The sequence below is a fragment of the Penicillium canariense genome (assembly GCF_028826845.1).
Source record: "Penicillium canariense strain IBT 26290 chromosome Unknown utg000003l_segment0_segment0, whole genome shotgun sequence".
NCBI classification, from domain to species: domain Eukaryota; kingdom Fungi; phylum Ascomycota; class Eurotiomycetes; order Eurotiales; family Aspergillaceae; genus Penicillium; species Penicillium canariense.
Window position 1 is genome coordinate 3,654,270 of NW_026622730.1, and position 22,164 is coordinate 3,676,433.

Consider the following 22,164-nt stretch of genomic DNA (forward strand, 5'->3'; position numbering starts at 1 on the left):
GAAACACAGCATTATCATCCACTTTCTTTGGTTCATCTCTCTATCATTCATTTCCATTGTGTACATAAATTTTTGTAATGATATCGTAGTCATATGAAACCGGCCCGAGACCTTAAGTCTCAAGGTTAATGCTCCTCCCGAATCGCGCATACAATGCCACCTTGAGCTGCTGCAGCTCCTCGCGCAACTCACCCAGTGAGTCCTCCAACTTCGACACGTCGGCGTCGATCTGCTCTGTAGAGGTCTCCAGCATGGACTGGGCGTCTGCCAGGGGAAGTTGAAAGAAGGAGTCGCCGATTTTGTACCTGGACATACATTCAGTACAGGCCTCTTGGAAAACGAAGCAGTCTCAACTGAGAATAGGGGGGCAGGGCAAAGAAGCCACTTACGGAACCAGCTCGTCTTCATCGGCGAGTTCGAGTTCTGTAGAGATTTCTTCGAGGTCCTCCTTGTCCTTCTATATATATTGTTAGACCATCGACACGCCAATAGACCATCCGGCGAGCTTCCGGTGCGCCTACGTACCTGTTTCGCCTTCAACTGCTCCTCCAGCAGAGTCTCTCTCTGATGCAGCCGACTGAACCGGTTAATCTTCTCCTGGTCCTCACGGCGGACCTCATTCTCCTCACTGCCGGGACCGGACTCCTCGTCCCGCGAGAGCTGTGCAAGGTTAGCTTTTGGTGTGTTCTGTGCCGTGGGGTGCGGGAAGCTTGTCTTGGTGGGATGGGCGTGCTACCCCGCGGTCCCGGGGGGTGTGGTTCGGGGTTACGGCTTACCATGCGTGGTTGCATCATCTTGGCGGTCTGGGTGATGATGCGGGCGAATTGATGTATGAAAGGAGAGGAGAGGACTGGACTCTGAGAGGGTCTGCGATGTGTTGCCGACTGCTGGATTTGATGGTGGGTGGTCCGTGCGGCATGCTGGCGGGCGGTGCCTGTCGAGGACAGCCCAGTATGGAAGTATGGAGGAATTCAGATCAGCATGGGCGTCGATTACGGCTTGGGGTATTTCACTATTGCTACAGTATTCTAGGGAGCCTTGTCATATACTCCGGATATTTGAAGATTAAAATACGAAGCGGTGGAGACATAGGATGGGAGATCATGTTGACTATGCTGAACCCAAGACCCAGTATAGTGAGGTAAAGATGCTGCCTAAAATCGTACAGTAGAGAGTATAATAGCACATATCCTGTGTACGCACGATTGTTACATGACTGCCGATATGCCTCTGCAACATAGTCTATCTCACAGTGGAATCGTCTGCTGTTGGTGACATCATCTCCGCCCCGACCGTGGAGCAAAATCACCCAGAAAAGACAATATCCCTGAGGCTCAAGCTCAAATCACTGCTAGGACTCCTTCCGGACGGTCATTGTGATCTCTGTTTGAAGGTTCCTCCTGCTGATCGGCTCGTGGCGGCTCCCTTTCCGTGCTGCCCTGTCTGCAGCTACCGCCACTGACCAAGCGCGTCGGAGAATCCGACGCAACTCCGCAGGTTCCAGCCATCGTCATCCTTCTCAACACCAGACCACCCCTCGTGCACTGCTGCCACTAGAGCTCCCCAACTCCCACCCTCCCCCATCATCTGCCCTCCCACTCCAATCTCACCTCTGTCTGTTCCCCTGTACACGTGCCCGCCCAGATACGAGCCAGCGAGCTCCCGCCCGCGCCGGAGCCCGATCCAGCAACGGCCCCATCATCACCTTTCCTCCGCTCCGCCGACGACAACCCCCAGACCCTCCGCTATGCGAATACAATCCGGTGGCATCACGTTCCTGCTGTCCGCAGTAATACCCAGCCTGACAGCGGCGCTGAGCTTCGACTGCGCCCACCTCAACGTCGACAAATACAAATACGACCTTAGTCCGTTGGGCGGCGTCCATGAGTTATACCATGTCAACGAGACGGAGAGCGCCGTGACGAATACCACCTATGTTCTCAACATATGCAAAAATCTCGGCAGCAAGGCTGCGGACCGTGGAGATGATGGGAAGTGCGGACAGACCAAGCGCAGTATGTCGTGACCAACGCAATCTATCCCTGGTCTCTGAACCCGGCTACAGGAGACCGGGGATCAACTTCCAGGGTGGTTGTGCTTACTGACTGTACTCTATCTAGTCTGCGGCTTCGTGAACCGGCACCCAACCGACGGCAACGGCAGCAAGCGCTTCGGCTTCCCGATCGTCGGCCTCGACCACATGGGACACGGCTCCATGGAGCCAGAGCTTACACGATTGGCCGCGATCGATCCCGACACACAGGGCGTCCGCGTCAGGCTCGCCGGTGGCGAGTTCAGAGGGGATGAGGACGAGGGAAAGAAGAAGGAGACAGCGGCTGTGATTGACTTTGTGTGCGACCCAAACCGGTCAGGACTCGAAGGGCTGGTCACTAAGGAGGACAGCGCGGACGCGGACGTGGACGAGAAAAATCGCCGCCGGGAAGAGAATGGCGACCAGACGAACCAGGATCGCAGCCTGCAGTTCAAGAGCTTTGGGCTGAACGATGACGATAGCTATGTCCTGAAGCTGGACTGGCGCACGCGGTATGCCTGTGACAGTTACCAGCGCGGGAAGATGAACAGCTCGAGCTCCTGGGGTTTCTTCACTTGGATGATCATCATGTACGTGCACCCTATCACCTGTTTACCCCCTGTGGTTCCGACCTGCATTTGAATACTGATAATTCTGCTCGCAGTCTCTTCCTCTGCATCGCGGCTTATCTCATTCTCGGCTCCTGGCTCAACTACAACCGCTTCGGCGCCCGCGGCTGGGACCTCCTCCCCCATGGTGACACCCTCCGGGACATCCCATACATCTTCCAAGACTGGTCTCGTCGCGTGATCAACTCACTGCAAGGGTCCGGCTCGAGAGGCGGGTACAGCGCGGTCTAAATCACCTACCAGTCGATCTGGGTAGACACCGATTTATGTGCAGGTCATTTAGCTGTTGATCCTTTCGTTTCGGGAAGTTAACCGAAAGGGTTCCATTTCATTCCAGTTCCCCCAGGGATGTTGGCTGTCGGATGTCTGGCTGGGGGGTTTCACTGTGATCCCCCGTGGCTTCCTGGGGGTCTGGTGCAAGTGCTTCTTTTGGCGATGATTTCTTTCTTGAGAGAAGTCTGTTACGAGCACTAGATGTTAAGCCTTGAAGGGCCGGGTGGGCTTTTTGTATGCTCCGATGTGAACTATACGTGGTTTCTTTCAATCAATCGAGTCAGGGTGCTTCTATAGGGTACCCGCGAGATGCTCCTATAATTTTACCTCGCTATGCATCCGTATGGGCTGGGTCTCAAGGACAGGCATATGACCGCGACATGTGCAGTCTCCCTGTCTCTGTTCGAAAGAGCCTCAAGGAGGGATAAAATCCCGTGTTTGTTGTCTTCCTCCCGGAATTGCATCTATCGCGAACAGGCGGATGACTTCTCGTTGTGTATACAACAGCGTGACACTGTCACACACCACCGACTGCACAAACTACTGATGGAATCCCGTACGCAACGCAGACACGTATCAATTTTCAGTCTCCCAACACACTAAAGACGTAGATCGGGCGCAGATCAGGTCCCATCGTGAATCCAGATCCGATCTTCCCCGCAAGAAGCAGATACATAGAGCAGCAGCACGGTAAGACAACGCAGCAAGAGTCGGTGAAGACAAAGCGTCCAAACATAACAGAAAAGCAAGGTGCAAGATCGTCAGCGGCATCAACCAATCCCCTTAATCCCCCAACCCGACGTCCTCCAGAACGACGGGTGGGCGAAGAGCGAAGATGGCGTGATTGGGACTAATTCGTTCTCATCGGGTGTCGTCACAATCAGAAAAGCGCGGTAACAAACAGGAGGCGAGTAGGCAGTGCAGGGTTCCACATGGTACGGAGCAGTAATAATAAGAATGGTCATGTCGTCGTTCGGCTGGGGTAGAAAAGGGTTCCCCGTCCCCTTTTCCCCCACAGCCCCAAGCCTGTTTCCTTCCATACTTCTTCTCGTTCCTCTCTCCCCTCCTAATTCTCCTTCCTCCTCCCCATACATGCTCCCCTGGTCAGATTGGCACCCGACTGGGAACAATCATGTCCAGACAGAGCATGGTGGTTCCCTCGGCATAGTTACACTTTCACCGCAAACTGTTTCAGATACAGGTAGTCCTCCATGTTGTCGTCGACGGCCTTGCGGATGAGGGCCGCTGCCTTGGGGCCATACTTCTTGGTCCACTCGGCGTCGAACTCTTCCTCGGTCTTGACAGCATGCTTCTATGAATGATATTAGCCTGGGCCCCAACCCGTCACCGCATCACGGTCCCCTGATCCCCCGATCCCCAAGAAGATCATCCCATCTATTAGGCTGCCGGAGGGGAATCTATGCTTACATGTTGTCGCGCCACCAGCGCCTTGGACTCAATCGCATCATTATGGAACCCACGCCACTTCTCAAAGCAGAAGCACGCGAAGTCATAATCCTCCTGCGTATCCCAGGTCAACAGAGACGGATCGTACGGCAGCCCGACGCTCTTGCAGAACGCCTCGATCGTCGGCGCCGGCGCATCCAGCATATCATCCGCATCGATCACGCAGATTTCATGGACCGTCTCTTTCGCCCCGCAGTTCTCAACTTGCAGGTCCGGGCGAGTCGCCACGCGCGGTCCCACCAGGCCCTCGCGCACGAGGTAGTCAAAGTGCCGCCGCAGTTCGTCGTACCCCGCCTCCAGGGGGTCATAGTTGTGGAACCCGGTCACTGCGTCCAGGGGTGGGATCGTGCAGCGGTAGTACGATGGCACGCTGAAGTGCGGGTCGCGGATGAGGAATGCGAAATGGAAGCGTTCCTGGATCTCACGGGGCATCACCGTGGGGTTGCCCGGCTCGGCGGGTGTGTCGTACGGGTACGGCCGGTGCGAGACACTGTTGGTGGTCCCGTTCGCGGTGCCGTTGGTGTCGTGGTGGCCGTTGACCCCGCTGACGCCATTGGCAACGCCGTTGCCCACCGTGCCGTTGGTACCGTTGGCGGTGCCATTAGTGACCCCGTTGGTCGGCGCGGTGGCGTGGCCGTTGGCATGAACGGTGCCATTGACGGCACCATTCACGCCGTTGGCCTGGGCGTGGTTGTCGCTGTTGGCGGTACCGACACCGCGTTTAATGCGTCGCAGCGAGGGGGCAATACTGGCGGGCTTACCGGCTGGCGGAAGAAGGTAGTGGTCGATATCCTTGATGAAGACTCTCTTGCCCTGTACGCACGGTAAGTATCCCCCCGGCACGAAACGACGCAAGTTACACATGACGGAAAGCGCACGAGACCCTCGGGTTCTCGGTCTTTCTTGTTTTCTGGTGGCTTTGACAAACTCGTAAGAAGGGAAAACACAGTAGAGGCAGACAGGCTCTCGGGAAAGACTGCCATCTCCAGGACCGAGAGGCAAACGCAGGTAGGAAGTTCTTTCCAGCACGTCGATCCTTACGGAGACATGAGGTGCCAATTTACGGCCAAACGGGACAAGTGAACAGAGGGAGGGGGAAAGGAATTCAGGAACAGGGTCGCAGGAAGAAGGGTCGGACCTCTGAAGCTTCACCTTCCAGTCTCTCCACCACAGTGCGATATGTCGACTGGCTGAACCCGCTGTCGACACGCGCCTGCTCGTCGTCCTCGAACCGGTCGGAGAGACGCTCCGGACCGTAGTAGAAGGCATCGCCGAACGGCTCATGGACACACTGGATGGTGGCACGCTGAGTCATGAAGACCTGTAGAAAACTAGTTAGCCTTGATCTTAATCGATACTCGCAAACAGCGGCATCCAACCCATATTGGGACATACTCGCTCAAACGCCGTCGAACAGGCACGCGGATGCGTGGCCACGAAGATCGGCTTGGTAGACATCCTGAATCAATAGATGCACGGACAAATAGATGTTGGTGATTTTTAGTATGACGAGGTAGCCGAATTGAGAATTTGGTCACTATAGAATCGTCGATGAGTGTCTGCAGGTGGATCAGGCGAAGGTGATGACAACAGTGTCGAGAGCACAGCACACGACCGGAAGGATCAGAAGGTAATCGGCAATAAACTCGTGGAGGTCCGAGTGCCGAGCCAGAACGAGGTCAAATGGCGGAAATGGTACAAATCTGCAATGTACCGATCCCGTGAGAGGCTCGCGCGGCTAGCAAATTTGGATGTAGTGGTGAGTGATATGATCGGCCGCTGGGATAGTCTGAATGACAGACAGGATCCCCGGTAGAGTCCAGCAAATACGAGGGCTTGCAGATGGCTTCAATGGGGGGTGCGATGGCGTGAGAGGAAGGCCAGGGCAGCAGGGCTAAAATGCTTTTTATAGGCGCATGGATGACATAGGCTTTGCTGTTGTTGGGCGGTGTATTTCATTAGGTGATTCTCCTCCTAATGGGAACCCGCATGCCAATGAGGATCGGAGCGTGAATTAATGCAGTATGTGATTGGGGGTGGATTGGATTTAAAATGGATATTTCTCCCATCCTTGACCCAGTGGAAATCAGGGCGGACTCGAGGACCAACCGAGTTTTCCCTAGGCAAGAAAGCCGGGAAAGCTCCTCAGTAACTTGCCCTGCAGAGGGTACAGCGGAGCACAGCTGGTACATCTGGTACAGATACTACGGAGTACACTACGAGCTTGCACTCGAACTAGGGCTCGAACAAACTGGGACCCGATGGAGATCCGTCGAGCTACCGCCCCCATTTAACCGCGGATGCTCATCTCCCAAAGAACTCTAGTCTCCAGTACTCCAGTCCTCTGCTTACGCACCTATGCCATTCGCCGCGTGTTTGAGACGTCTTCCATTTGGCCCTGGAGAGGTTGACCAGATTGGGATCTCCGGTGTCGAGACAGATCGACGGCTTTCTAGCCGGCTAGAGAGCGTAGCATGTCGCAGTGCATGTGGAGGTAAGTAATAGCCCAGCTTCCGCCATGAGATTTCTCTGTGTTCTGCCTTTAGTTTCACCAGCTCAACTGCCACCGGCCTAGCATCATCGGCAGGGGGGTCCGCGAGGCAATCAGAGCAGACGCTACGCCTCGCCCCTCCGCTGCCCCGCCGTAGGAACCTTCCGCTGCTATTATGTGCGCCATATCCGCCCCCCCCTCCTCACTCCATCCCAAGTTCCCAGTTTCTAAAGTTCCAAAGTTGCAAAGTCTACTCCGTAAACCCCACCTGTCTGCGGACTGTGGGCCAATGGGCAGCCCTGTAGTGGGCAGTGAGAGTGATCGATCTCCGTGTCTGGACTGCGCCGACTCGGACCAGGTATCCACTGGGTGACCCCACGATGTCTGAGCTTCCTGCGGGTGGGAGTAGAACGGCTTTCTATTTGCACATGGCCAGCGAATGGAGATGAAAGGTTTGATCCCGTTGGTCGCTAGATGGGCAACGGTCCGCTGGATGGAGGATTGTCTCTCCTTTCTCTATCCGTACCCTTTCATTTTCTGCCAGTTTATTTCTCTTCCCGGTTTATTCTCTTGCGTCGCATATCGTGCGTTCTCTTGAATGCCTCGGCCGAAATGTCAAGTGCGTGTCATGCCCCAGACGCATTCTCGAGGTCTGATCCCAGGCCGCAAACTTAGACCATCCCGATTTTTGCTACATGGCCGGTCGCGCTTGACGTCATGACCCCGGGACGGCATATCGCCGTACTCTCCTCGGCTAGCATGGAATTCGGGTCGTAGAGGGAGAGCATAGCAAGCCGCACGGGCGGGGCAAAGGGGGCCGGGCAACATCGATTGGGAGATGGGAGAGGGGGAAAACAGTGCTCCGAACAATATACACGGCAGATCGCGGACGCCCTGTGCCCGACGCTGGCGTCAGTGGCACTGCCTCTCGGTCAAATCAAGATCTCACCTCCATCGGGGCCTTCCCTGGATCGTCCCTGCTATGGCGGAGGGCCAGGCCCTGCGCTCCACCGCAGCACATCCATGCGCCTGAACAATTCCGCCAATGGAGAGAGTTGGAGGAGGGGGTTCATCTCTCGTCTTCGGGCGAGCAACGGAAGCAACTCTTCCTCTTTTTGCCAGGCGGAGTGATGGACACGGACATCTGGGGCAATGAGCTCGCAACGTAATTCACGTAATTCACCTCCGAGTCGCCTGTACAAACGAGCCCGCCCAGAATCCACTCCCTAACTTAGTACCTGGTGTTAGATTCAAAGACCGATCTACCGAGGCATCAACTAATTGAATGGCCTATCTGTGAATAACCCGTGTATCTTGGCTGCGCTCGTTTGACTGGTTGAGGTAGTCAAAACACGTGGATTCATAGGTCCTAGGAGTGGTCCTGAAACGCGTCTCTCCTCGGCTGACAAGGCTGCTTACACTCGCTATGGGCCATATTAATAGTTAGACCGCCTTCGGAGGCGGCTATCTAGTCGAGCGCAAATGCTTCTAGCGCTTCTTCTTGTTAGCAGTGCGTAGATTGTAGATCAGCCTTCCCCTCGCTAATAGCCCGGTGTTATATATGGAGTGCACAGTGTAATCACGATTGTCCGCTACTCAATATAGGGCATCCATGAGCATGTCAGCGTTGACGGCTGACGTAAGTGGTGTTTTTTTAGCGAAGATCATGTGATGTGGTATTGATCTAGTGCAGAATTCCTGAGGCGGTGTGGGCGAATCACATGTGACTTTTACCCAAGGCAACACGGCAAACACAGGAGTCATCTGAGAGCATAGAATCATCAATAGAAGGACAATGAGGAAGGCGGCAGGTAGGACAGAGGGAACATGCTTCATCAATTAGTCTATTACATCTTCCGATACTCTATTTTCCTACGATGTTCCACTGTTTCTTCTAAGTATCACAGTTTACCTGGCAAGTCATGACATGATTGTTTAATCATTTCTCAATCATTGCTTTGCTATCAGCTGAATTGATATTGTCATTGTTGCTTTCCCAGCAAATTAGAATTGACTGATTGACTGGATGATCGAATCAATGTCTTCATTATAATCGCATGATGTCCAACAGTGTCACTATGACGGTTACTTCGTACCCACGTGACTTTCATCGCGGTGGAACGATCCAGCTGTCAGGTGTGGCGCGTGGCAGCTTCTGGAAGGCGGTGGAACCCCCCCGTGGCGTCATGAGCGTGGGAGCTGCTTCGGGCAGCAGACTGGTCCAAGTATATTATCAGCTTGCGACTTAGCCGCCTTACTTCTTCTCCGTCTCTTCCACACTCACTTCACCTGAACATATTCTTCCCCACATATTCATCCTCTACATATTCATCCTCTACATACCATATCATACCATATCATACCACCACATACCAACTGAGTCCACAGCACATACCCTCTTCCGTTCAACATGAACGGCGCACAGTTCACCGATCGGGCTAACAAGGCCTTGCTGGACTCCAGCGCGTTGGCCGAACAATATGCCCACACCCAGATCCTACCCCTCCACCTGGCAGTTAGCCTCCTCAACCCATCTGCAGATTCTTCTGAAGATCAACAACAACCGGCCGGTCACTCCTCACACGATGCTTCCAGTACCCCGCTCTTCCGCCAGGTCGTGGAGCGCGCTCACGGCGATCCGCAATTACTCGACCGATCACTCATGAAGCTCCTGGTCCGTTTGCCGAGTCAGGATCCCCCACCAGAGAATGTCGCCGTCTCTCCACAACTCGCCAAGGTCATCCGATCGGCGACGGACCTGTCCAAGACCCAAAAGGACAGCTACGTGGCCATTGACCACCTGATTCAAGCGGTGTCTCAGGACTCGCAGGTGCAGCGTGCCCTAGCGGACGCCAACATTCCCAACCTCAAATTGATTGATACCGCCGTTCAGCAGATTCGGGGTACACGGCGCGTGGACTCCAAGACTGCCGACGCGGAAAGTGAAAATGAGAACCTGAAGAAGTTCACCATTGACATGACTTCTTTGGCTCGCGAGGGTAAGATTGATCCAGTTATTGGTCGCGAGGAGGAGATTCGCCGAGTTATTCGCATCTTGAGTCGACGCACAAAGAACAACCCTGTCCTCATTGGTGAGCCTGGTGTGGGTAAGACTACCATTGTCGAGGGTCTGGCCCGTCGCATTGTCAATGCCGATATTCCCGCCAACCTGGCTCAATGCCGGCTGCTCTCCCTCGATGTCGGCTCCTTGGTTGCTGGCAGCAAATACCGTGGAGAGTTTGAAGAGCGAATGAAGGGTGTTCTCAAGGAAATCGAAGACTCCAAGGACACCATTATTCTCTTCGTCGACGAGATCCACTTGCTCATGGGCGCCGGATCCAGCGGCGAAGGCGGTATGGACGCTGCGAATCTTCTCAAACCCATGCTAGCTCGTGGTCAGCTACACTGTATTGGTGCCACTACTCTCGGCGAGTATCGCAAGTACATCGAAAAGGACCAGGCTTTCGAGCGACGTTTCCAGCAGGTCCTCGTCAAGGAGCCTACCGTCAACGAGACTATTTCAATTCTCCGTGGCCTGAAGGAAAAGTATGAAGTTCACCATGGTGTCAATATTCTCGACGGTGCCATCGTTAGTGCCGCTACCCTGGCTTCTCGCTATCTTACAGCACGCCGTCTTCCCGATTCCGCCGTCGATCTGATCGATGAAGCTGCCGCTGCAGTTCGTGTCACTCGCGAGTCCGAGCCTGAAGCTCTGGATACCTTGGAGAGAAAGCTGCGACAGCTTCAGATCGAAATACATGCCCTGGAGCGTGAGCAGGACGAAGCCTCCAAGACCCGTCTGGAAGCTGCAAAACAAGAAGCTGCCAACGTGACCGAAGAGCTCCGTCCGATGCGCGAGAAGTACGAGAGTGAGAAGCAACGCAGCAGGGAAGTGCAAGACGCCAAGATCAAGCTTGACTCTCTCAAGGTCAAGCGTGACGAGGCGGAGCGCTCCGGCGACACTCAGACAGCTGCCGATCTCGAGTACTACGCCATCCCCGAGACTAAGCAACTCATCGAGCGGCTCGAGGCCGATCGCGCCAAGGCTGACGCTGAACGCCGTGCTAACTCCGGAGACGCTGGCGAAGCCTTGCTGGCAGATGCCGTTGGCCCCGAACAGATCAACGAGATCGTCGCCCGATGGACCGGTATCCCTGTCACTCGACTCAAGACCACCGAGAAGGATAAGCTGCTCAACATGGAGAAGTACCTGGGCAAGGTTGTCGTGGGCCAAAAGGAGGCTGTGACCTCCGTCGCCAATGCCATCCGACTACAGCGCTCTGGTCTCAGCAACCCCAATTCGCCTCCCAGTTTCTTGTTCTGCGGTCCTTCGGGTACCGGTAAAACACTCCTCACCAAGGCACTTGCTGAATTCCTCTTCGATGACCCGAAGGCGATGATCCGCTTCGATATGTCCGAATACCAAGAGCGACACTCGCTCAGCCGAATGATCGGTGCGCCCCCTGGATACGTCGGCCACGACGCTGGCGGCCAATTGACCGAAAGCTTGCGCCGCCGCCCATTCTCGATCTTGCTCTTCGACGAGGTCGAGAAGGCTGCCAAGGAAGTCCTCACCGTCCTCCTGCAACTCATGGACGATGGCCGTATCACCGACGGCCAAGGCCGCATTGTCGATGCGAAGAACTGCATTGTCGTCATGACCTCCAACTTGGGAGCTGAGTACCTCACCCGCTCCCTCAGCCGCGACGGTCGCATCGAACCCCAGGTCCGTGAGCAGGTCATGGGCGCACTTCGCGATTACTTCCTGCCCGAGTTCCTCAACCGTATCTCCAGCACGGTTATCTTCAACCGTCTCACCAAGCGCGAGATCCGCAAGATCGTGGACCTGCGCCTATCCGAGGTGCAGAAGCGCCTCGAGCACAATGGTCGCAACGTCCTTATCCAGTGCTCCGAGGAGGTCAAGGACTACCTAGGTGCTGCTGGCTATTCCCCTGCCTACGGTGCTCGTCCACTGGGACGTCTTATCGAGCGTGAAGTCCTCAACCGGCTCGCCGTTCTCATCCTGCGCGGCAGCATCAGGGATGGCGAGGCTGCTCGCGTGGTCATGACCGATGGTCGCATCGACGTCCTGCCGAACCACGAGCTCGGCGAGAGTGATGAGGATGATGAGGATATGGTTGACTCGGACGATGCCCTCGCCGAATTGGATGATGACAGCGGCGACATGGATCTTTACGAGGAGTAAACAGACCAAGCTTTCCATGTGCTCGGGGTTGGAATACATTGCTTCTATGATGATGAAAAACGACTCCAGTTACTTTTTTTCTTTCCTATTTGTGCTCATTGGCGTGGCGTTGGTGCTTCCTTTTCCCTGGTGCAAATTGTACCCTACCCTGTTGACCTGCACTACATAACATAATATGACATTTTCGGGGCCTATTCCTCTACGACTTGACATGTCGGGAGGCTTGGCTTGGCTGGATTTGTTGATAAAAGATAATATAGCATAGCATATTGATGGCATTTTCAACTCAAAAATACTTTTCTCATAAGATCCGGAACAGATTTCCATGTAGATTTGTAAGCAGCACCAAGTGAATACAAACAGTCATTCCGTCACTGTTATGGAGCAATGACTAAACTCTTCCCCAGGCATGACGAAGCTCATAAGCTTAACATACGTACTGTAGCTACTACATAGCACAACATCACTTTACCAATAGCTGCAAAATTATATTATAGACCTTTCGACTAACGACTTACACTGAATACCCAATAAACTCACTGCAACCTGTAAAAACCACAAACCAATCTCAATTAATAGTCAGCTAATAGATAGCTACATATTCACGTCGTTATAGTAATCGGCACACTCTACAATGGTAGATCTTTGCGTGGATCCAGTCTCCTGGCCGTACGAGGATTCCAAGGAAGATGTGGATACCCCCCCGCCCCATGATAAACTCAAAAATTGTAACACGGTAGATCTGGATTAATGTGCTATCATTCTCCGAAACACGTGCTCTGGACTTTATAGAAGGAGTCAGTATACAGGAATAAAATCACGGTTATTGAAGCACATCACGTGAGGAGCGTTCTGGGGATTGCATGCGCACTTGGCCAACTCAGTCAGTCAGCCGCTATCAAACCCACATGGTCATCAGCCTAACGCGATACGACCCCGCCCCCTTCTTCGGGGCGCCTAATCCAACGTGCGAACATACATTTCCAAGAGTGCGAGTTTGAAAAGGGAAACAATCAAGGTTGGTCTACGTCAAATGTCCGCTGGGTCTAGAGGGCCGGACCCTCTGCGACGCCCGTGCGACCGCTGCCGCCAACGCAAGTCGCGATGTGTGCGAGAGCCGGAAAAAGACAATTGCATGTTTTGTAATCTGAATAATCTTGAATGTACCTTTCTTCATGGCCCCCGCGCGCGAAAACCGACAGTCAGAGAATCACCTCCAAACCGAACGGGGGAAACAAAGTATGTCTGCTCCTTGAGGTAGTATTCGTTGGATGAATGGCATCAAATGACTGGTCTCCAGACTTCAAGATCCCCATGGCTCTCCCACATTATCGACGGCCTCCACCATCGACCAGGTCCCGTTCGACCAGGCCAATTCATTACTGGATGGCACGCTTGGCCTAGAACTGCATCTGCATTCCGAATATACGGGACCTGCAAGCTACCATGAGCCTGCACTTCTGGACCTGAGGCCTCCTTTTTGCTCCGCTGTGGGCCACGGCAAATGCTTTCCTCGGAGAGTCGATCAATGCACCGCATTCATCACGTACCCGGATGAGGACTCGGCCTCCGAGATGCAGCGCATCGCTGATCTAGATCGTATCGAAGAATCTATTCGTCCCTTAGGCCCAACCCTGGTGAATCTTTACTTTCGAATCATGCACCGCACCTTTCCAATCTTGGACAAGGGCGTGTTCCTAGAGAAATATGCCCGATCATACCGCAATTTTTCCCCACCGCTCCTTGCTGCTGTATATCTAGTCGCCTTGGACTGGAGGCTTTTCGACAGAAATTTAGTGACTGCCCCTCAACTGCCCGATGCGGTCGTCCTGGAGAATCTGGCCATCCGCGCCATGGACGATGATCTGAAGCGACCCAAGCTCTCCACATTACAGGCCGGCTTGCTATTATTACAGCGAATGAGATCTGCCCATAACACGTTTCCGGCCCAACTCCTGGCTCTGGGACAAACCTTAGGCATTCATGTTGACTGCAGTGACTGGGAGATCCCGGAGTGGGAGAAAGGCCTACGAAGGCGACTCGCCTGGGCGCTCTACATGCAGGATAAATGGGGTGTTCTCGTCCACGGCCGGCCCTCCATGATCCCGGCCCAGGTGGATGTCGATGACGGTACAAGCGACTGGACAGTGAGCCCATGTAAACTGAAGGATTTTCCAGAAACCGCGGCCGGGGAGGAGAACGGGGAAGGGAGCGTGGACGGTCCAACGGCGCGGGCTGCATTTCTGCAGTCCATTGAACTGACCAAAATCTTCAGTCGTATTGTGTCGACCTTCTGCTCCACAAGCGCGACCAGAGCCGGTGGGTTGCTAAGTCGGATAGGAGCCTCAGGAGCTCTCGACCTAGCGAAACCTTTGGCGCTGGAGTTACGCGAATGGCATGCTGCTTTGCCGGCAAGCCTCCAGCTAGAGTCCACACCATCATTACGATTGTCGACCAATGGGGCCCTGCATTTATCATATATGGCCGCACATTTAATCATTCACCGTGCGTTACTTCGTGCTCTCATCCCGAAGACTACGCCTTCTCTACGTTCAACGATCCGGGCAGCCGCTCATGCCCGCCTTCTATCAGCCATGGCTTTGATCGGGTCATTTCAGCCTGAACATTTTCAATCATTTTGGGGATTTGCAGCGGCAGCCCAGGTGGCTTTGGTCGGCACATTTGCCGGACTGCTGTGGGCGACCAGCGCCGAAGTGAATGAGGCAGCGGTGTATGTAGAGCAACTCGAAAAGCTCCGCTGGATCCTGCAGGTGCGGGCCTCCGCAGCTCCATTTGCTCGCGAAGGACTTCGAATGCTCGATGAAGAGGTCGGCGACCTAGCCGCAATCAAGGCAGCCACATTCCGCGACATGTAACTCGGAGTACTACTTGCTTTTCTTCTATTTTTGCACAATCATTTGCTTCATTGTCTTCCGTCTCAAATACGGGTCTTCTCTATTGGATAACAGCTACTACGTCACTAGGGCTCAGGATGTCACCCGGTTGGACTAGTAGCCTCATGCATTTGCCACTGACCGGTGCACAAATCTTAACCTCCATCTTATTCGACTCGATCCAGAACTTGAGGATAATTTAGCTGGAGTATTTGCCATGGCATAATCATGAGGTTTACTCACCAAGGGATCTCCCTCTTGGATATCATCGCCCTCCTCAACGGCCAAGCGAAAGCATCTCCCGGGTAGGAGAGCCTTTACTTGCTCTCCAGCTATGTTCTCATGGAGGTCATGTGTCCATGTCGGCCTCATTGAGATCGGATCATATGGTTTAAGCAAGTCTTCGAAGAACTCTGCTTCTTGAACGGCGTTGAACCGGTTTTCCTGCACAGCAGTGATGTCGGCAGCATTGTCAATCAGCCATTTTTCATACCTAGCGAGGTCCAATTCCGTATGATTGATTTTAATCAGATCTTTATAAGTCCCTTTCTCCCCTGCTTCGGCAAGCTCTGCTTCGGAGATCGGGTAGAAGCGAATCTGATCCAGAAGCGAGAACATCCACGGGGGTTCTCACCCAGTTCGGACTTGTGAAACTCATCCCAGATGGGTACGGTACGGCCAACAAGCTGATATCCACCAGGGGAGTCGGTTGCATAGATGCACATATACTGACCGGCAATGCCAACTGCACCGCGAGGAGTGAACGAGCGCGAAGGATTATACTTCGTCCCAAACAGTCGATGGCGTGGATCCAAAGGCACGGCACAAGGGGATCCTTGGTAAACATCACCAAGCCCCAACACCAGGAACCTTCCTTCATACAAATTCTGCTCAATTCGATCAGGACTATCAAGACCGTTCAATTTCTGCAGAAACTCAATGTTGCTGGGCAGGTATGGCGCGGAAGAGCGAATAGTCGAAGCATAGCGGGCGATGGCTTTGCTACTCATTTCATCATTGAAGACCAGAGGCATGTTGACAATTCGAGAGGGTAATTTTGAAGGCAGCTCGGTCCCGAGGGATTCTTCATGTGTGATGAGTGCGTCCAAAACCTGAGACAGAGAGATGTTGTCCTTCATAAGAACATGGACGCTCCGGACTCCGGGTGTTAGCTCTTCAACTCCAAGAATTGGATTAATCCGATGTCTTTCCATAAAGCGCATGATATGAAATGTCGTTCTCAGGCTGAAATTGTCTTCCTCTCCGAAGTCGAGCAGCAATGCGCGATCACCGGCTTGGCGGCATTGAATGAAGCGGCCACATTCATGAATCTCCTTCATGACCGGGTTCGACACGGTGTAGGCTTTGCCGCTTCCCATGCTTTGTGTGGCCAGTGGTGTCAAGTGACTGATCGAGTGATTGAGATTATTCGCAAACTGGCGTGCATCCTCCACGGAAATTGGGTGCAATCGAAGCCGATCGCCCGGTCGCATCTGCCCAAACTTCCACATCTCGGCCTCTGCGACGGTGGCAAAAGCGACGAATCCCCCCAAGCTTGGCCCATCGGCTGTCAATACAACTGCCTCATCGCCGGTGAAACTGATGTTGCCGATGGCATAAGGACTATCATGAATATTGGAAGGATGCAGGCCAGCAGCACCACCGGTCTTGCGTGCCCACTCTGGACGGGGGCCGGTCAGACGAACTCCGATCCGGTTACTATTGTAGTGAACGGTCCATTCACCATCAAACAGCTCGCGAAGGCCGTCTAGTGTGAAATGAGTCGGGCTCCCATGTGGCCCAGGAACTACACCAACTGCCCATTCTCGGTTCTCAAGTGATGGCAGCGGCAGAGCAGGCGCCCTGAGCATCTGCAGTTCTTCTTTCGAGGCAGATGGCAATGGGAGCAGGTCTCCAATGCGTAGACTGCGTCCATTGTGTCCCCCAAAATGGCCAGTTGCGAATGTTGACCGGCTCCCCAGGACTTCAGGTACCTGGATCCCGCCTTGAACAGCAAGATACATTCGTGAACCGTTGCTGGCTGTGCCGATCGAAAGCTTCTGTCCAGGGTGAAGGCCAATAGCCACCCCCGATTGCCTTTCCTCCCCATCAACAAACACAGCGGCATTGGCACCGACCACCGCAACGGTAATCTGGCAATGGAACAGCAGCGTAGGCCCTTGGATCGAGCATTCAAGCCCTGCAGTATGGTCATCGTTACCGACAAGTTTGTTGGCAAGACGGAAGGAGTACGAATCCATGGGACCAGAAGGTGGCACCCCAATATGCCACAACCCTTGACGGCCAGGGATATCCTGTACGTGAGTGTCTGACCCACTGTCAATGACCTCAAAGACTTGAGCTTGGTACGGCAAGGTATCTAGCGATTTTGTCGTGAAAGACCCAGAACGGAATGCGTCCCACGCAACAATTTGCTGTAAGTACCCAAGATTGGTCTCAACGCCGGTGATAACCGTGCTAGCTAACGCTTTAGACAGCTTTAGAATAGCCGCGGGACGGTCCTCGCCAAACGCTATGATCTTGGCAACCATTGGATCAAAAGACGAAGAGAGCTGTTGACCCGAGGCGACCCAAGTGTCAATGCGGACGTCAGAGGGGAACTCAACACGCAAGAGCTTCCCAGGAGAAGGTCGGAATCCTTGGAGAGGGCTTTCCGCATATACACGAACTTCAATCGCTGCACCGATCACAGGGATTTCGTTTGTTTGCCGAGGGAACATGGCAGCGCAATCATCCATAGCAATGCGCATCATACATTCAACGAGATCGAGACCGGTCCCAGCCTCCGTCACCGGATGCTCAACCTGCAGACGGGTGTTCATCTCAAGAAAGTAGAATTTATCCGTGTCAATGTCGAAAATAAACTCCACAGTACCAATATTGCGATACTTCAAGGAGGCGACCAAATCCGCCGCAGCGCGACGAATATCTGCTCTTACTTCCGCGGGCACAAAAGCCGCCGGCGTTTCCTCAACCACCTTCTGGTTTCGACGCTGCAGCGAACAGTCACGCTCACCCGCACAGAGGACCCGGCCAGCGCCATCGCCGAGGACTTGCACCTCAATGTGTCGTGCACGATCAACAAAGTGCTCAATGAAGACCCCGTCGTCGCCAAAGTTTGCCTGACCAAGTCGGCGCACACCATCAAACGCCTCCCGAAGTGCGTCCTCGTCGCTGCACCGCTGGAGGCCGATCCCACCACCTCCAGCGGTGCTTTTCACCATCACAGGATACCCAATCGTCTCGGCTTCGGTAACAGCATCCTCGATACTGGTTACCAAGCCCTTACTTCCAGGAAGAACAGGAATGCCCGCAGCCATGGCAATCTCACGAGCACGGTGTTTCAAGCCCAATTTCCTCATCTGGCCCGGGGTTGGTCCAATCCAGACTAGACCTGCGGCTTCAACGGCGGCCGCAAAGTCGGCATTCTCTGAAAGAAAGCCGTACCCAGGAATGATGGCGTCAGTTCCAGTTTCGGCAGCGATGTCTAGGATTTGGGCACAATTGAGATAAGTATCCGCCACAGTGTTTCCAACAAGCCGCATGGCAACATCTGCAGCAGTCACATGCGGCGCGCGAGCATCGGCGCTTGAGTAGATGGCCACAGAGGAAATTTCCATAGCTTTCATGGTACGAATGATGCGTAAGGCAATTTCTCCCCGATTGGCAATGAGAACCGTCCGGATTCGTTTTTCATCGATGCTGGGTGTAGGAGTGAAAGCAGCGCCTTCGGAGGATGCAGTAGAGGTAGTGAGAGACTGTATGTAGTCTCGCCATCCACCGAAATTGGTGATATCTTGCGCATAGGCCAGGCCTATCGGCTCGCAAATAAATCCTTGCACCCAACGGCCATCCTGCAATTCAACAGATCCGATTCCCAATGGCGATGTGATGGTTCCCAGGAAGCTGCCTATTTTGTCTAATGGCAAGTTCCATACTTCCACCTCAATGGCCGCTCCGCCTTTAGCAACACGCTTCAGACCAGGCTTCAATACTGATCCGGTCTCTTGCAATGCGAACAGTTGATAGCATGGAGCTGTTGTTGTCGCAGTGGCGAGAGTTGCGCCTCTGGAGATCAAGTCCGTGTTTAACGGAAACCCAGAAAGATGGGCCCCAACGACCGCAAGCTGCATTGAATGAGAGGTGACAGGGAGATGGGATGATTTCTCTTGGTATTCCACACCAGTCGCCCCCAATAGGCGCGGGGCGTCGCCGAGCCAGCGCCGGCTGAGCTCCAACAAACGTGGCTCTTCCCATGCTCCGCCGATGAGGGTGATACTAAATGGGAGGTGATCCTCTCGCCAACCGGCAGGTATAGCCAGAGCGGACCAGTCCATAAAGTTCACGAAGTTTGTGTATGTGCCCAGTCGACTGTTTGCCATGACCGGTTCGTCTTTGAGCTCTTGCATTGTAGGAAATGTAGGGGTAGTAGGCACGAGAAGCGCGTCAAACTGGCCAAATGTCTTTTCAATCTCGCGAGAAAGTTCCTGTCGTTGGTACTCGTTTTGGAAGAGATCTGCCGCGGAAAACTTCTCGGCACTCATTATAATGCCGTGTACGACTGGGTCCAATTCTGAGGCGGGCACCGAGGAAATGAACTTCTCGATGGCAACGTATCGCTCAGCAACCCATGGGCCCTCGTACAAAAGACTGGCCAAGGAAAAGAGGGGTGAAAAGTCGACGGGGATCAATTCCCATCCCAGTCTTTGAGCCTTGACTAACGCTGCTTGGTATGCTGTCGCATGCTCAGATGATCCAAACCACTGTGGATTGGAGCAAATAGCCAAGGCTGGCTTAGAAGGCACTCCAGATCGAGGGAGCTTCTTGGTGGCACAGTCAGCTCGACTTCTGGAGTATGCGTCTTGGGCATCATATGTCTCGGCTAGTTGTAAAACCAGGTCTGCATCTTCCAAAGTCAGGGCAAAGATGGAAACACAGTCGAGTGATCGGCATGCAGGCACCACACCGTGTGTGCTCAGAGCCCCGCGTGTAGGCTTGAGGCCAACGACATTATTGAAACCAGCAGGGACCCGACCTGATCCTGCCGTATCAGTGCCGAGCGCGAAGGGCACTAAGCCCCGTCCAACGACGACCCCGCTACCCGAGCTGCTGCCACCGCTGACTCGCTCTGGATTGATGGAATTTGCAACAGCTCCGTAGGGGGAGCGTGTCCCGACGAGTCCCGTAGCAAACTGATCGAGGTTTGTCTTTCCAACGACGATGGCTCCGTGTGCTTTCAGTTGTGCCACGACGGTTGAATCGGCAGTGGCGGGTTCTGTGCCGAAAGATGGACACGCGGCAGTTGTGTAGAAGCCAGCGACGTCGATGTTGTCTTTGACAGCAAACGGCACCCCAAAAAGTGGAAGATCTTTCCGCTCAGAGCGAAGTGCTTTGATGTGTCCCCATTGTGCACTGATCTGCTCTGCCGTTGCCAATGAAATCCATACATTTGATGTGTCCAACCGTGCTCGTTTCAGCAATGATAGAAGGTGACTTGGCTCAGAAGCACTCTCTTGCAGTTCTCGCCACTGAGGGATTGTGAGCGGGGTTGCCTCGCTGCTGATCGATCTTGTTGTAGTCATTGCGAATAGATGGAGATCAATGTGAACTAAACGCGAAGCTATGTATATTTGCGCTTATCACGACCAGAAAGATAAGGATAAGCAACAAAAACAAAGTGATTTGGTGCGGTCAATCTGAGAATCAACGACAACGGTGAGCCTATATTACTTTGAGGAGACCTCTACTTGCCCATTCGTTTGTCCGAAATGGTCCGATATCCATATTCCACACGGATTGGAATCTGTCATTGCTATTGCAAATAAGCTTGGCTCTTATTGTCTGCGCCGACGCCAAGCCCCGGCCGCCGCGGTCATCGCTTGCCGTCGCCCGCCGTCGGCGCGGGGTGAGAACACATAACTTCAATACTTCGTAACGAGGTGCCATGACTAGAGGATCTGTTCGGAGAGAGTAGATTCACTTCATTGCTTTCAGTCTCTAAATTCTAGTCCGGAAAGGAATAACCATAGCTGCGCCATGGTACCTACGCCTCCACGAGACTTCAAATTTGGCCTGACTACTGACATGAAATACCGTATTTCGCATCATTTTGTTATTCCAACAACGGATCAAGCCATCCAAACACGCTGATCAAAGGTGATGAAATAACCCACCTACGTCTACTTAGCGTGAATCGGCTGGTTTTCAATGCCATCAGAAGTGCTTTCGTTATCAGGACCCTTGAAGCCTGGGATCCAGAAGTAGAGAAAGCGGCGGAGTACTATTTTACGGATATACCTCCGGCTTGGGGACCCTCCATCTTTACTTGCATTGATGACGAGGAGTTTCTACTACGGTTTATGACTCTCCTCAAGCTCTCCGGTGACTAGTGAAGTGAATGAATCCTGGAAGACTAACTCCTCGATAGAAAGTACAGAAAACCTTGGAACTCTCGAGACCACATCCTTCGTCTAAAGATGCCTACCACGATTCCTAATTCTATTCAACCGCTGGTTTACAAGATACGCTAGCGAATGGGAGCGCAGCGGTCTCATTACTCCGGATGAGAGAAATGTGATCGATGGTGAATTCGGGACAACTCCCAGCTTCCCTCACTCCCCATTCGCGCAGAGCCTTAAGGAGCCAGATATATACTCATCGATCCTGACGACGACTATGGTCTCCCCTCTGTTAGGTATTATTGAAGCTGCCTGGTCTGAGTCCATGAACGGTGATGATGATGATGATACTTTATTAGCCTGATGCAACCTAACTAGTGTCGTATGGCTATGCAGGCGCTTCCTCCGGCGGAAGCAAGGGCATTTCGAACACCAGCTCATGCGCATGAAACAGTAAATATATAAGAAGATGGCGTCTTGCCATATTAAATCCCCGAAAACCCATGTAACCAAACGCCTATCGTGTGTCCCCCGGCCCTTAGATCTCCCTCAGTCTGGCCGGCTGCCTCTCCTGTATCTCCATCCCCTGCCAATCACTGGCAATCTTATCCTCCTGCTTCATTCTCGATTTGTGACTTTCCTCCGTGTTGGAGGTAGCTAGGTTTGGATTAGTGTAAGCCTAATTCAGAAATATACCAATCGACAGGCGCGTAAGTTGAGTTAATTCTATCGGAAGGACTAGTTAGTCTGCTG

General features: G+C 53.4%; 6 protein-coding genes across 6 annotated transcripts; 3 read left to right on the top strand and 3 right to left on the bottom strand.

Moving 5' to 3' along the window:
• Positions 1 to 112: 112 nt before the first annotated feature.
• N7482_006190 (tubulin-binding prefolding complex subunit GIM3) lies at positions 113 to 794 on the bottom strand (the record flags this gene model as incomplete). Its single annotated transcript, XM_056688315.1, has 4 exons — positions 113 to 305; positions 390 to 457; positions 526 to 660; positions 777 to 794. 4 exons carry the CDS (start codon positions 792 to 794, stop codon positions 113 to 115), a joined length of 414 nt encoding a protein of 137 aa, XP_056543870.1.
• Positions 795 to 1,747: 953 nt separating this feature from the next.
• N7482_006191 (autophagy-related protein 27) lies at positions 1,748 to 2,892 on the top strand (the record flags this gene model as incomplete). Its single annotated transcript, XM_056688316.1, has 3 exons — positions 1,748 to 2,015; positions 2,121 to 2,622; positions 2,697 to 2,892. 3 exons carry the CDS (start codon positions 1,748 to 1,750, stop codon positions 2,890 to 2,892), a joined length of 966 nt encoding a protein of 321 aa, XP_056543871.1.
• A 1,210-nt stretch (positions 2,893 to 4,102) lies between these two features.
• Positions 4,103 to 5,859, bottom strand: N7482_006192 (uncharacterized protein; the record flags this gene model as incomplete). Its single annotated transcript, XM_056688317.1, has 4 exons — positions 4,103 to 4,246; positions 4,363 to 5,214; positions 5,540 to 5,722; positions 5,797 to 5,859. 4 exons carry the CDS (start codon positions 5,857 to 5,859, stop codon positions 4,103 to 4,105), a joined length of 1,242 nt encoding a protein of 413 aa, XP_056543872.1.
• A 3,443-nt stretch (positions 5,860 to 9,302) lies between these two features.
• Positions 9,303 to 12,098, top strand: N7482_006193 (ATP-dependent Clp protease ATP-binding subunit; the record flags this gene model as incomplete). The annotated part of the gene is made up of 1 exon (XM_056688318.1): positions 9,303 to 12,098. One exon carries the CDS (start codon positions 9,303 to 9,305, stop codon positions 12,096 to 12,098), a length of 2,796 nt encoding a protein of 931 aa, XP_056543873.1.
• A 1,033-nt stretch (positions 12,099 to 13,131) lies between these two features.
• On the top strand, positions 13,132 to 14,974 carry N7482_006194 (uncharacterized protein; the record flags this gene model as incomplete). The annotated part of the gene is made up of 2 exons (XM_056688319.1): positions 13,132 to 13,337; positions 13,399 to 14,974. The coding sequence occupies 2 exons, from the start codon at positions 13,132 to 13,134 to the stop codon at positions 14,972 to 14,974; spliced, it is 1,782 nt and encodes a 593-aa protein (XP_056543874.1).
• Positions 14,975 to 15,519: 545 nt separating this feature from the next.
• On the bottom strand, positions 15,520 to 20,595 carry N7482_006195 (Urea carboxylase; the record flags this gene model as incomplete). The annotated part of the gene is made up of 1 exon (XM_056688320.1): positions 15,520 to 20,595. The coding sequence occupies one exon, from the start codon at positions 20,593 to 20,595 to the stop codon at positions 15,520 to 15,522; it is 5,076 nt and encodes a 1,691-aa protein (XP_056543875.1).
• Positions 20,596 to 22,164: the final 1,569 nt, after the last annotated feature.